This window comes from Mus musculus, chromosome 5 (genome assembly GCF_000001635.26).
Source record: "Mus musculus strain C57BL/6J chromosome 5, GRCm38.p6 C57BL/6J".
NCBI classification, from domain to species: domain Eukaryota; kingdom Metazoa; phylum Chordata; class Mammalia; order Rodentia; family Muridae; genus Mus; species Mus musculus.
The window spans coordinates 20,690,167-20,705,785 of record NC_000071.6 but is presented as its reverse complement, the minus strand read 5'-3'; the positions used below and the strand labels follow the sequence as shown (position 1 = coordinate 20,705,785).

Below are 15,619 nucleotides of genomic sequence, written 5' to 3'. Positions count from 1 at the left end.
TGGGGTCTGCAGGAGACATTGCTTCCATCCAAGCTTCCCTGCCTCGGCTTCGGCTGGTGTTGGTGCAAATTGGTAGGCTGGAGGCAGCTGCAGCCTGCAGGTGGCTTGTCAGAGTAGCGCTTGAGCCTTCTTGTTCACTGGTTCTTAAAAATGTAAATTAACCATGTTAACCTTAAAAACAAGACAAAACTGCACCATCTCAAATAGTGCTTGATTTCCTACTTCCTGCCCCTCTTCTCTGAAACTGATGTGTGAGCTTTTTAATATAGTAAATAGTATTGAAATGAAAGATTGGCAGGTTAGGAATTTTAGGTCTCTCATTGGTGTAATGTGGAAAAGTCCTTGCAGCACCAGTTGAGAACTGTTCTCTTGGATCACAAACTCCATGACACTCCCAGGTGCAACTTGCTCCTCTGCAAGGTAAAACCTACAATCAGCCACTGGTTTTGGATTTAAATACTGCTGCTATGTATGTTGTTGATACTGTAACTTTTTCCATAAGAGGGTTTAAGGTATCAATGTAGTAAACAGCAGAAACACACAGCCAAGTCGTGATTTAAGCAAAAGATAGTCCTAACTGGATAGTTTCAGTTTACTTGAGTTAAAAACAAACAAAACCCAAATCCTCAAACCAAAACAGTTTTTCTGTGTATTGCCAGGGCATCCAGACTCAAATCTCAAAGAAGTTCTATTTCAGTCATTAAACTTATACTTTAGACATTTCAGGGGCGGGGGGAGCAGCTTTAAAAAGCCAAGGGAGGTGACAGTGGGGCGAGGCAGGAAGTGGTGGCACCGTGCCTTTAATCCCAGTACTGGGAGGCAGAGGATCTCTGTGAGTTTGAAGCCAGCCTGGTCTACAGATTGAGTTTCTGGACAGCCAGGGCTACACAGAGAAAACATGTTTTGAAAAACAAAACAATCAAACCAAACCAAAATAATAATAATAATAATACCCCTATTCCTTACTAAATTAAAATTAACACACAGTTTATATAGCTGGAAAAAGAAAAGATTTTTGGATATATATTTTATTTGACAGTGTTTTAGAATATCATACAGTAAACAAGATTTCTGTAAAAGTTAATTTATCCATAGTGGTGCGTTTCATAAAAATAGTTGCTCACTTACAGTCTTTCTGTGACTATTAATACATGGAATTATATTTATAGAGATACAGCTGTACAGGGTAAATTCACAGCTAACACTACACAGAAATATTATTTGGAATGAGATTTAGATGATGTGCTGTCTTCACGGGTTATGGATTACAGCCGCATAAAGCAATTGCTGCACGGGTAGTAGCTGTGAAGTGTGCAAATTAGAGTTTATGCAAGGGTGATCTCCACGGTTGTCCTTCTGAAGCCTATGGAACGTAAAGGTCAGAGGACACAGTACCAGGACGTACGTGCAGCTACACTACAGAGCATGGTCCAAACCCAGAGTCAATAAATTAATGGCAAACTATACTGGATTTCTAGTCCAGGGGAAAAAGACAAATTGAGATTAAACCGAAAGTATAAACCGCTACACGTGTTTGTGCTTTGTTTATGATGAATGTGTTTCATTTTGGAAATTACTTTTACAAGCTGCAATACCCTTCACTTGAGGCTTCTGACCATATTTGCTTGTGGAACAACTATCTTTATGTACGATGGAAATTAAACTAGGTAGTGTCCAGAGAGTGGGAAGACTCATTGAGACAGCAGTTACATGTGACCTGGCGTGATGGACCCGGCTTCCCTCTTACTCAACAAGTACTTGTGTAAGGAGCAGAATATCTGAAGAGTTGAAGCCTCAGTTATACAAAACATATTCATGACAAAATGCCTTCAGACATTTTGTCTTTAAATATGTGCAGCTACAATAAATACCAATGGATAGCTGACTAATGTTAACGTTTGACAGTTTTTACTGCAGGGACAATCGCTGACCTGCGATGGTAACCCGGGGACATAAAGGTGCATCTATAGATTGTTAGTGTAACAAAAAGCATTAGCAAATTGGAGGCGAAAAGCTACAGGTGGAAACAAAAAGGAGATCAAATAAGGAAAGCAGAAAGGAATGCCAAAGGACTTATGTTCTTTAATGAAAATAAATTAGTTATCATAATGCTTTCAATATTAGAGATTCTAATTTGAGAAATATAGGACAAATACTTTGTCAAAGTGCAAATGAAGAGCTTTAAAATAAGACAATCAAATAGGTAAAATAGAAGATTGCTAACAGAGCAGCTACGTATCTCTGAGTGCCTGGGATGACAGGAAGCCTTTTCAGGAAGGAACTGCAGCGTTGTCAATCTCGATTAAACAGATTATGGTCTTTTGATTATCAAACTCATTATTTTAGAGGCAACCAATTAGGATCTACGAGCTAACCTGCAAAATTCTGACTTACGGCAAACTGCTCCCTAGGATACAATTTTTAAAACCTTTTTTCCCTACTACTGAAAATGTACAGAAATGTGACTTGACCACAGAAATGGCAGTAAAAAAGGCATCACACCAATGAATTCACTAGGTTTCTAACTCATCCTGCAGTAGGCAGGGGACGCTGCTGCTAATACCGTTGGTGGATGCTGAAGGGGGAGCCATGGAAACGTAGCATGGGAGAACAGTTCTGGATGTTTCAAAGAAACCCTTTATCCCCTGTCTAGATATGTCAAGAACGATTTATTTACAACACTTTAGATCAATTAAAAGATATAATCTTGTCTCAGTTTCCGCTTGCTCCGTGCAGTTTGATTTTTTTTTAAGGCGATATTCCAGTTTGTGATTGCTCTGAACTTGTCCAGTTTCTTGATATAAAGTTTGGATGACATCCAAATCCTTCATGCAGTGGGGGGAACTTTTTTCTTTTTCTCTTTTTGAATCTAAAGCTACACTGCACTGTCTCTCTGTGATGTTTGCGTGATTTTGGTTCTTCCGTAGCTGCCAAAGCTCCCACCATGGAACCGGGGGCTTTAGGATCAGTTTAGGTCTGCCTGCGCGCACACCGTGCCGTGCCGCCTACGCGCGTCGCACGCCGGCGCTCCCGGGCTTCGGCGCCTCGTATAGATCTATGCGTGTGACAGTGGAAATAAATTAAAACGCCGTGAGACGGAACCCAGGAAGATCGGCCTGCGTGGAGGCGGGCGGGGGCCCCTCGCCTTGGGGCTCATCTGCCCGCGGCCGAGGCGCCAGGCTGCAGGGCGCCCGGCAGCTTGTCGGAGCCCGGCACCTTCCAGGGCCCCGGCGCCATCGTCGCCTTGCGCGCTGGGCCGCCCCCCGTGGGCCGCGCTGCGGGTCGGGCCCCCGAGCGCACACCCACCTTGGCCTCGGCCTCCCGCGCGCCCGCGGCCCCGAGGCCCTCACGCCGGCCGCGCAGCGCCTCCTTCCCGTCGGCCGCCTCCGAGGCGGGCCTGCCGGCCTCGGGCCGCCCCTGGCCGCCGGGCACCTCCTCCAGCCTGGGCCGCGCACTGCGCTGCGGGCTCGCCGAGCGCTCCCTCTGCTCCCCCAGGCGCTGCTTCTTCTGGCCGCCGGCCGAAAGCTCCTTTGGTTTCCTAACGTCGTGTTCCCTTTGGATATCCCAAGTTGGGTCTGGGCCTATCTGGTGGGAAGGGTCGGAGGGTGGGGCTGGATGTGATGGAGAGAATGGAGAGAGGATGTCTTCGAGGGAGACGCCTACTTCCGGCAGGCCTGGGGCGGCGGCAGCGGCAGCACTCCAGGCGTGGGGTTCGTCTGTGGACAGGAAGCACAGGCGTTAGGGCGCGCCGCGTCCCCGCGCTCCAGCTAACTCCCCCACCCCCATGCCGGGGACCCGGGCTGGCAGCCAGGCGGCTGCTCTCAAGGGCCCCGCCACATCCCTCAACTGCCCAGAGGGCAGCCAGCCGCACCCCGGGGTTCCGTCCCCCACCCGTCCCGGGCAGCCATCGCTCAAGAGTTCAAGGCACAGCTCGGGCCTAATCCCTTTGCCTCAGTCTGCTCTTAATTTCTGGGGTCACGCCTAGCATGGCCACTGACTTGGCAATAAATCACCGGTTCTCAGACCTCACTGTGGAAATACAAGTTGCCCAGCGACCCAGCCCAGCAGGTCCCAGCAGTATAGAGACCAGGTGCTCCTCTGTTTTTAGCAGGCCTTCTGCGATTCTTGGGATGGATCTGAGTCCTCCTCAAAGGAGTTGGGTGTGTGATTTTCTCAGCCGTTAGGTGTCGCTCAAAGCATAGTTCTCAGCAATTGCCTAATAACCTTGGGATTTGGATTGATTCATCTGAAAACTATCATTGCTTTCTTGCCCGAAAAGAAAATCATTGTCTTTGATTTTTTTTTTTTTTTTTTTTTGTAGTTTTAACATGGATGGCTCCTAGACTAAGATAAACGGGACTGATTCTAGAAAGCCTAGCTTTAAGGCCATTGAGGATTTACTCTGTTGCCTTCCAAGCAACTATGTTGACTTTCCAAAAAAGTATATATAACATAAAACAAAACACTGGCCGGAAACCAAGTAGGGGGCAGATGTGTTGGATTCAGTGAGTTAGTTATGACCACCAGCAATAACATTTCCCTGGAATTTTCTTACCCCAAGGCAAAATCAAGCAGGGAAATTCAATACAGGAACCCTTGATATTTGTGAGGAAAATGTCTCATGACCTTTGAAAAGATCTTAAGTTTTATAATTCTCAGAATGTTATTTTCTCTAAGGAATTAGTATATGAGTGGGACACAAAGAAGCCACATTTATATTGAGTTCTGGGTGGCTGTTGATTCTTTTCCACTAGTAGGTGGTAAGGTTAGTGATCTTGAGTCCGCCCAGCTCATGAATACCAGGAGCCTGCTTTGTTTTAAAGTTGAGATGTGTATATGGTACTTCTTCTGATGGTGACTTAGACGAGGACAGGAAGAGGACAGTGGAGTTGCTCTCTTCCCCAACAGTTCTGGCCACCTTTAAACTATCAGAGTAGTTGCACACACTTTGTCCTTTGCTGTGAGATCTGAATAGGTCACTCTGAGTACAGCCTTATCTTCCTTCTCTCCATAAACTGATGTCCATGAATCTTTTCAGTTTGGAAACCAAGTATCCTTGGTTACCTTCGGAATAATCTGGAATTAGTCGATGTGTTCAGTGGAAACCCCTACTGTGGGCTACAGTTAAAAATCAGACTAGCATTTGATAGAAAGCAGCAACTTGCCAGTGTAGGAAAATATGCCTGAAACAGTTAAACACGAATTCTAAAGACCTGGGGGGGTTAGTGCCCAGGACCATGGTGATGACAGTTTGCATGTTAATAGCTCGTACTCCCACCATTATATCACATATGGCCGAGGCAATGAGCTGGCCTGAAATCACTTCTGAGACACAGGGAGAGGGTAAGTAGCTTGACCAAAATTATTGAATGAGCACCCTAGAGTAACATTTGGGTTTCTTTACCCATTTTACTGAGTGAGAAAATTGTCCCAGCCTATTGACATGCAAATAAGATTAAATCAAGTGACACAGACCTTAGTGGCCATCCTGCCTAAAGGCGACCGGCCCCATCTCCCAACAGAGCACTTAGCATTTGTTCCTCAGAACCACGTAAGGTATTGAACAGGAGAGTTCTGGTCAGACCATGAGAAAGATTAACTCACACATGGAGGTAGCTGCCCTTGGCTTGGCCTGGGATCGTCTCTGAAGCCTTATTCTTTGTCCTTCTCCTCTTTCCTATCTCCAATCACTCTTTATGATAAGCTAGAAGATGGGCTTATCTACAAATGCAAGTCTTACTATAAAAAGATTTTTTTCAAGGGATTTTAATAGGCAATCAAATACTTAACTGAAGGAGAAAGGAAAAGTTTTTGTGTTCTACCCCACTGAACCCAGTGGTGCTTTAGTGTCAGCTCCAGAGGATACCTCTGTGTATTCACCTTCATATACCACGGCTGAGTATTTCCATAAACAGGCTGGACTCAGAGCTTTATGCCACCTAGCCTCCTGTTCTCCGACCTCATCAGGGATTTAGTCTTAGGAGTTTTTCTTCGCCATAGCATTTCCTGGGTGTTCTCTTACTTGTAAAGCTCTATGGAAAGTGTTCCTGTTGAGCTCCGTCCTCCCCAGTGGCTCTACCCCAGTCCCTCCATCTGCCTTCTTGATATCTCTCCTTGAAAAGTGCACTGTCACCTTCCGATGTCTCAACTAAACACCAGGAACCTTCCCTCCAAGCTACTCTCCATGCCTCCTCGGTGTCTCTCCTTGATGGATGGTATTGTCATCACATGGTGTCACCCTAGGTCCCCGACTTTCTTGAATCTCACAAATACAAGGCATCGGTTTAGTTCTGGCTTCAGACATGCATAGGCTCTATGCACATACACTTGACATAGCTAAGGTAGGAGCGAGACTATAAAAGTTCTAAATTCTAAAACCAATTTAAGCACTGTTCAGAGAAGTATAGAAATGGTGAGCTACTACCTGTCTGTACAAGGGATTGCTTGGCATAAGGCAGCCACCAGGTGGAGGGACATTGTTTTAGATGGAGGAGCTGCAGAAATCACTGTCACCTGAGCTGCTGCCATAAGCCCCTCTTTGCTTCCATGCTTGAGTTCCGCCAGAGGGCCTCCACATAACAGAATCTTTGATAAACAAGTTCTCGCCTAAACCTTCAGTGGGTTTTCACTGCTTTTAGATAGAAACTCATCATGATTCGCTGGTCTACAAGAGCCTGCTGCAGGATCTGGGTCCTGACAGTCTCACCAGCTTTGTCTCCACTCACCCCCTGCTCTTTCACCCAAGTTGTTCTCTGCTCAGTTCTTCAGTTACAGGGATCTCACTCTGGGATGCTGCTGTCAGCTGCTCTGCTCACTGCTGAAGGCACTCCTAGCTGCTCACATAAGGAAGCAAGTCTCCTACACCCTTCCTGTCTCTTGAGTTTTATTCCAAAGAATTCCGATATATAGTAAGCAGGACTCTTCAATGGTATCCTGTTTTATATCCTCATAGTCACTATGAGGATATATGGAGGTCCTTATGCCTTTTTGCTATTTACTTGATTAACATCAGTCTAAAATACTAGTTGTATGCTTCACAAAGACAATGACCACACTGGTCTTGTTTATCATAGTGGACTTAAAAAAACAGGACAGTATTTGAAACAAAAAGTGAGTGCTTGATGAATATTTGACAAGTGAATGAAAATCTGTTCCAGAAATAGAAATGGAAGAAGGCCTGATACCACTTCAAGGCAGAAGATTCACATTTAAAATCTAGTCTCTCAGAAGTGAGTGTGTGTCTGTGACCTGTGTCTGTTTTTGAGAGGAAAGATGGTAGTGACTTGAGATTGTCAGAAAATAGGTCTGGAGAGGGGAGGAGAGTGATGCAGAAAGAGGGAAGGAAGCAACAGAGAGGATGATGGAAACGGATCAGGAGAGAGAGGAGCAGACAGAAGCAGAGTCAGTTCCCTTCAAGTTTTGCAGACGTCCTTTCCTCATTAATGTTGTGGATGGGCCGGGTGCTGTGTGTATGCTGATGCTAATTCCGTTCTTCTGGGAGGGGATGGGGACAAGGAGTGAGTCTTACTCAGGTGACTTCCTGTGAACCAATCCCTAATGAATAAAGGAGCCAATCACTGGGCAAGTAGGTGGGACTCCTGGGTTGGCCGAGGAAGAGAGGAAGCAGGAGAGAGTTAGGTCTTCTTTTTTTTTTTTTGGCCGGGGAGAGTATGAGGACAAGATGTAGCTATGAGTGTCTCTCGGTTTCAATGGCAGATCCATCAGGATTCACCACTGGAGGATTTAGATTTAATAAGGCTTACAAGATTAGGATTTTAGTTGCTCCACCCGGCGATTGAGTTATCGTTTCTGAACTAAGTTTGTGTTGTGTTTTCCTTCACACGGCAGCTCATCTGGGTTCAAGAGAGAAAGGTACTGCGGCAAAGTGTGGGTTTGCCAGAAGTGCACCACAAAGACCATGGGGGATTTGAAGCACGGGGTTGGTGTGGGAATGACATACCAGTGGGACCTTAGTGAGCTGAGTGGAGATGTTTCAGGAGCTCAGGGCCAGAGAGTCTTCACAAGATAAAACAGGTTGGCCATTGCCCACCAGTGTATGGCCAGCCAGGCCAGTGGGGCTGAGAGTAGCAGGGCATAGCATAGGAACTTGCCGATTCATTTTTTAATATTTCCCACAATACATTAATTTTACCAGCTGCTGGAAAGCCTTCATCCTTGAGGCCACTGACCACTGTGTTGTGGAGTGTTCTGAAGAGGACCACAGATACAATAGATGGCTTTAAGCTATCGAGAGAAACACATCCTCTTCTTTAAGTTAGGATCATATTTTTATCCTTCTTACTTTCATTTCTTTGTTTTGTTTTGTTTAGTTTGGTTTCCTGGCTGTCCTGGAAATTGCTCTGTAGACCAGGCTGGCCTTGAACTCACAGAGAGATCCACCTGCCTCTGCCTCCTGAGTGCTGGGATCAAAGGCGTGCACCACCACAGCCCCCTACTTTCTTTTCTATTAAGTTCTTAACTCCTCTAGAATGCACACTGATCAATGCCTAGGTTTACATTTTTATATATAATACAGATTATGTATATACCATTATTTTTGAATTAAAAGATAAATTGGCCTCTTAAATTATCTTGTAGGAAAGCAGCAATATTAACAAACTAAATTCATTTTATATGCCGAGATTAAAAAAACAATCTCCTTGGGCTGATAAGATAGGTAGGAAAGGTGTTTGCTGTGTATATCTGGAGATCTGATTTCAACACTTGGAAACCATGTAAAGATGGAAGGAGAAAACCAACTCTACAAAGCTGCCTTGTGATCTCCACAGGTACACACACACACACACACACACACACACACACCTGTGTGTTCATGGACTGTCACATACACATTCACGCTCACACACATGCACACACTAAAACCTCCTAGTAAACGTCTTACATACAGGGAGTATGTTCTATCATCTTGTTTATGAAATATCACCAGAATGATAGCAACCAAGGATCTGACTGGCGAGGAATACAGTGCTTGTTGTAGTGAATCTCTTTTCAGATGGCTCTTAATCTTCAGAAAAAGAAAATCTGTATAATGGGGGAACACATAATTCAAATAAAGGAAGAATGCTGGATGTATGTCTCTCAGTGGCAAAGCACATGGCTACAAGTCAAGGAGAGTTGATATTAACCTTTGCTGAGGACTAAGGTGGGGAGATTCTCAGAAGGGACCCAGGGATTGTGGCAGGAGAAAGAACCTGTCATCTATTCCTTGTTTACTGTAGATAGCCCCTGGGCTTCCAGCATGGCCTCATGGCTGGCGGCTCTGAACTCCTGGGTTTCTACATCACTTATCCTGATTGGTTATGATGTTCAGGAAGTTAATAGCAGCATTTCTGCTTGGTAGTACTACTAACATCACTAACAGCGCTCTCTGAGGCACACTGAGCGAGGTACCAGACACCCTGAACTGAACTCACATCACACATCCAGGCTAACACATTTTACAGAGGGTGACACTAAGGAATGAAGGTTAGGTGACTTGTTAAAGGCTGCACATCCAAGCTAGTAGGTAATGGAGAAGGGTGCTGAATGGCCTGACCACGTTCCTGCTGGATGCCTTTGTTGTGTCTAGTTCTTATTGAGAATGGGGACTCAATTGCTCTTCAGAAGCAATGAACAGAAACTTGCATCTGAAGTGGCCATCAGAAGCAGACCTATTGGTTTTCCTAATGGGGACTCTGAAATGTCATTTATCTGAACATTGGACTCAGACAGACAGTCATTATGGTTACAGCGTAGAGCTTTGAAAACACTGGAAAAATGGGCAGGATTCAACAGACAATAAACTTAGATCTTTCGGAGGCAGGAATAACGCTATCTATTTGAAACTGTTCTTCTTACTGCTGCTCCCTGGAACAGGACTGAGTTGAAAATCCTCACATTAGATATTGGAAACATTGAGTTTGACACAAAAATTCTTTTACTTCTATCTGGCTAAAATTGTTCTGCGAAGTGATGTATGGAATTGAGACTAGTTCTTGCTATACACGTTTGCTGTTTGAATGCTACAAGTGGCTGGGGTTAGAGAATACTGATGTGGCGCTATTGGAATCCATTTGCTCCTAATTTAGAATATTAGAGAAAAATAGAAATATAATTAAGACCAAAGATCATCAGTTCAAAGTCATTTTGGTTAAAAAAAACAACAACTTTTCAAGGATAGTCTTCAAACCATATAGGTTCATTTGTACCTGTTCAACCCTCACTTTTCGTAACAAAATATAAACAGAGAGTATGTTCATAATTTCTGAACAGATTAATTATTCTGCGGTATTTCTGCCCTTTCTAAAGCACCATTTCTAGTCCTGAGCTGTTGTTAACGGCCTTCACACACAGACACATACACACAGACACTCACAGAGACACACACACAGACACACACACACACAGACACACACAGACACACATACACACACACAGACACACACACATACACACATACACACACACAGACACACACACATACACACACATATACACACAGACACACATACACACATATATACACACACACAGACACACACATATACACACACACACAAATATAAACAGACACACACACACACACACACACACACACATTTCACTTTCACTACCAGAAGGTGTAAACTAGGTGTTGTAACATTTAAAGTGGCTGTACCTGCCTGCCTATTGAAGCCTCATGGCCACATTCAGTTTGAAAGTATGACTGAAGGTGAAAGAGTAGTAAACACAGTGCTCCAAGGTATGCTAATCATAAAACAGATAGCGACATTCTCCACCCACCCGCTTCCTGGGTTCAAGGAGTGTTCATTCAAAGAAAGTCACCCTGACCCACCCTGACCATTGCTGGAACCTGCAATGCAAATGTGCTATTGTTAGGGGCTCTTAGAAACTGTCTTGAGAAATAACCCTCACAATTACCAGGTATTCCTTGTGACACCTGTGACTTTGTACTTCCTTGTGACTCTTAACTGGTATTTTTGGTATTTTCCAACAACGCCCTTCCCACCTCCTTGAGTTGTGGTTTCTTCCTTTAAATACCCCCTTATCCAGCTACTCAGGGCGCCACGGTCCTCTACCCCTGTGTGGTGTATGACCGTGGGCCCAAGAGCGCTCTTGAATAAAAATCCTCTTGCAGTTTGCAGCAAGACCATTTCTTGTGGGTGATTTTGGGGGTGTTGCCTCTTCCTGAGTCAGAACGTGGGGGAGTCCTCACGTTGTGGGTCTTTCAAAGGCACCATGTCAGCTCCTCCCGAGTAGAAAGGCCATCCTCAGGTGGGCCAGGGCGCCTAGTGATGGACCTGGGACCCAGCGAGTGCTCTGCTGGAGCTATTACTTTGCTGTACCTTACCTTGTAACTGGCACGCACAGCACTTCTGAGAACTGTGATCTGTTGTTATCCCTATCCCTACCCACTCATTAGAGAACTCGAGCTTAAATCAATGGAGAAGCTTGCCAGTACCACTCAGCTAGCAAGTAAGAATCGGGGCAAATGATACCATAACACAGAGCCCAAGGCCAGAGCCTGATTTTAATCTTTCTGGATAGTAAGAGCAGTGCAGGAAGAGATGATGCCCTTAATGCTACTTAAAATGCAAAAACAAACAACCCCCCAACAACAACGCCCTAACCACTTGGTGAAGTGGTTTATGCCTGGAATTACAGACAGCACTTGGGAGGCAGAGCAGAAGGACTGAAACTAGTTTCATAAGTTTAAGGCAGCATATAGTACAAAGAACAATTCTCATTAAAAAAAAAAAAATCCCCGAGGTAGTAGAAAAGTCAGGGACAAACAGTTCATTGATAGAGTGTCCCCTAAGCATGCTGGGGGGTTAGGCTCCAGAGAACGAAGGTAAGGAACTGGGCAGTTTTGCAGGAGTTGGGAGTCAGTTGGAAGAGTGGTCACATAGCAGGGAGGGTGGAGTAGAGTCCTGCCCTGCCTGTCTTCTGGAGGCATTAGACAAGAAAGTTGTGGAGGGTGCGGATTGGGAAGCCTGCTTCTGGCTTTAGTTCTGTCTCACGTGTGAAGTTGGCAAGCCACAGAACCCTTCTCAGCCTCCATTTCTTTCTGTAACATGGAGTAAAGCCTGCTTTCCTTCCCTCCCAGATAGTGAAGAGCCAACAAAATGAGGTATTATGGACCATGACATTCACATGTACAGACACCAGTTCTTAAACTGATAGCTTGAACCTAGTTTCATAAAGTGAGGAAAAGGTAGGAATTGAGACTTTACCAAGATGGTATATGGGTGGCAAATGAGCACATGAGAAAGATGGCCAGCCATTAGTAGAGACATGACAGTCAAGAGTTTAAGGAGGCGCACACCTTTAATCCCAGCACTTGGGAGGCAGAGGCAGGCAGATCTCTGAGTTCGAGGCCAGCCTGGTCTACAGAGTGAGTTCCAGGACAGCCAGGGCTACACAGAGAAACCCTGTCTCGACCCCCCTCCCCCCCCAAAAAAAAAGAGTTTAAGGAGAAGCCACTCATTTCCCTACTGACGAGAGGTAAGGAGCAGTAACAGTGCAACTGAAGATATAGTCGCAGACCTTTTCCTTCACTGTGCCTGGAAATGAGTAGCAACTTAAAGTGGCTTGGCAGTTTTCTAAAAAGTTAAACACTTATTCATCTTCTAACTGACTTGTCTCCGTATGATAAAAACTTATATTCACATAATGACCTTTGTGTGGATTTTTACTGTGAATATTTTTTGTGTATTTTTTATGGTGAATTTTACCATCAATGAAACATCGAAGATGTTTATCAGCTAGCAAATGGATAAGCACAGTGGGCTCTTATTCAGCTACAAAACGAAGCAAATTAGTCATGTACCCACAAACACAAGTGGATCTCAAATGTATTGTGTTAAATGAAAAAAAAAAAAAAAGGTGATCGTGCGTGTAACTGGTGAGCTTCCAGGGGCTGGGTTTGGGAACAGCACGACTCTGGTCGAGATGAGACTAAGATGATGTTAGAGGTTGTGGAACTGATGAGTGTTCGGATCATCATAGTGACGATATCATTGTTATTTTGTTGTTCTAAAATTATTAGTAACAGTTATATCTTTGACTATTTCATGCATGTCCATAAAACATAATGATTACCATTCCCCCATCCCTTCTCCATCTCACCTCTATCAATCCCTCCTCCCACCCCTTCCTATCCTCATTTAGGACATCTGTGTGATCGCTGGTTTGAGATTAGCCTTTAGAGGCTAGAGGGGTCAGTGCTGGGTGCAAGCATGGAGTCCATGACTCCCCCTTTCCCTGATTATGTCACTAGAAAATATCTCAGTAGTGCGGTGGGGATCCCTGCGCACATCCAAGCCTGACCAGGTATTGATGGGCCCATTCTTGTGTATAGTCATCCATTGTTGAGAATTCCCCATCACAATGGCTCTTTATCTTTTGCTGATGGTTTTGAGGCAAGTCTCAGGAAACTTGCTCTGGCCTTAGTCTTGCCACAGAACTGAAGATGACCTTGAACTCTTGATCCTCCTGCCCCTGCCTCTCAAGTGCCAGGATTACAGGAATACAGGTGTGTATTACTAAGCCTGGCTGCGATTATATAATTTTATGTGGCTTAAAAAAATACCTCAGCTATGTGCAAAAGGGTCCATTTTTGTGTATGTACGAATTACGTTTCTTTTTTTTTTTTTTTAAATAGGAAAAATAATAGTGCTGAGGCCTTGTATGCAGCCAGGTGGATAATGGCTAACTATCCATCCAGGTCAGACTCTCTGCCCGTATTCCCTCCACTATTTGGCTCAGTAACTGCCTTCACGGTTGGCCCTGAGAGGCTTCAGCCAATGAAACTGGTGATAAATTCCTAGTTTACAGAGTAGGAAGAACCTGAATCAAAGGGGCTTGACCTCAGTCTTTAGAAGGTACTTTTAATCTCAAAGCCTCCCAGGCATCATGGTCTTCACTGTGGAAATACAGCCCTGGCTGAAGCAGCAGTGAGCCGAAAACTGCTTTTGGCAAGAGAACAGATGGTAAGCAGTCATTGCTTCATGGCCACAGAGGGAAGTAGAAGTGAGTTACTTTAGGATCTTCCCCAACTCTAACTAAATTTACACCCACCTGTTGGGAGACTCAAGTAATCTTCCTCAGAGGTTTATGGTTCATGGTTCATAGATAGAATTCAGGACCTTCTAGGATAAAGCCTGCATTGTATATGCAACAGGTTATTCTCTGTCAATATAACCACAGAAGACAAAGCGCATGCCATCTTTTAAATATTTTGGCCTGTTTAAAAAGTAAAATATGCCCCAATACAGGGGAATGCCAGGGCCAGAAAGTGGGGGTGGGTGGGTTGGGGAGCAGGGCGGGGGGAGGGTATAGGGGACTTTGGGGATAACATTTGAAATGTAAATTAAGAAAATATCTCATAAAAGTTAAAAAAAAGTAAATGGGGGGGGGGTGCTGGAGAGGTGGCTTAGTGGTTAAGAACACCGAGTGCTCTTCAAGAGGTCCTGAGTTCAATTTCCAGCAACTACATGGTGGCTCACAACCATCTATAATTGGGTCTGATGCCCTTTCCTGGTGTCTCTGAAGAGACAGTGTTACTCACATATATAAAATAAATGAATCTTAAAAAAGAAAAAAGTAAAAAGGGAGGTGGAAGCTAAGCCTTTGGTCTAGACCAGCCTAAGCAATTGTACTGTCACGCTGTAGCAGGGTTGTCATAAGACAACTTAACTCATAGTAGCTTTATTATTTATTTTCTTTCCCTTTCTTCTTTATGTGTATGCATGTTTTACCTGAATGTGTGTTTTTGCAACGTGTGCATGTCATATCCAGGGAAGCCAGAAGAGGGCATCTTGTTCCCCGGAACTGCATTCACAGGCCGTTGTACGGTTGTACGGCTCTGTGAAGTGCTAGGAATGGAACCTGGGTCTTCTGGAGGAGCAGCCATTGATCACTATTGCAGAACCTTCTCTTCAGTCTCACTGCCACACCCATTCCAGTGGTAACTGAGTGACAGGCCCAAAAGCTTGGACAGTGTTCTGAGGCAAAAAGTTTCACGGATACCTAGTCTCTTGGAGCCTTGGCATCCTGTAGCACGAATGCTCCAAACCTGTTCTTGCGTTAGTCAGTGAACAGATCTCTGTACTTTCCTTCAATATTGTTTTATTATAAGTGACTCTAAGGGGCTGGTGAGATGGCTCAGTGGGTAAGAGCACCCGACTGCTTTTCTGAAGGTCCAAAGTTCAAATCCCAGCAACCACATGGTGGCTCACAACCACCCGTAATGAGATCTGACTCCCTCTTCTGGAGTGTCTGAAGACAGCTACAGTGTACTTACATGTAATAAATAAATAAATAAATAAATAAATAAATAAATAAATAAATAAATCTTAAAAAAATAAGTGACTCTAAGGAATGATTTTTGACATATAGCTAAGTTAGATTAGCCTCCATCAATGTTCCAATATCCTAGGAAATCGTTGAGCCAACCTTGGACTTTGATTCTTGTAAGAATGCTACTCCTTTAGATGAAAAGCCTCCAGTGTTGACAGAGAGACAGTGAAAGAAATCAGGCATTATGATTTACTAGAATAGAGCTAGAAATCTTAGGGCTAGTCTACAAAGTATACTTAGAACAACAGCAGAGTCACTC

At 44.4% G+C, this 15,619-nt stretch overlaps 1 protein-coding gene across 17 annotated transcripts in view; it reads right to left on the bottom strand.

The window, feature by feature from the left end:
• Positions 1 to 993: 993 nt before the first annotated feature.
• Magi2 (membrane associated guanylate kinase, WW and PDZ domain containing 2) overlaps positions 994 to 15,619 on the bottom strand; it is a 1,485,406-nt gene continuing 1,470,780 nt past the window's right edge. For 13 of the 17 annotated variants that reach the window (XM_006535743.4, XM_006535748.4, XM_006535745.4 and 10 more), the window contains one exon: positions 994 to 3,716. In XM_006535743.4, coding sequence (XP_006535806.1) covers positions 3,154 to 3,716 — 563 coding nt within the window. In that variant the 3' untranslated portion in view covers positions 994 to 3,153. The remainder of the gene's footprint in view (positions 3,717 to 15,619) is intronic. The other 4 variants (NM_001170746.1, NM_015823.3, XM_006535751.4 and 1 more) reach the window with 3 other exon arrangements.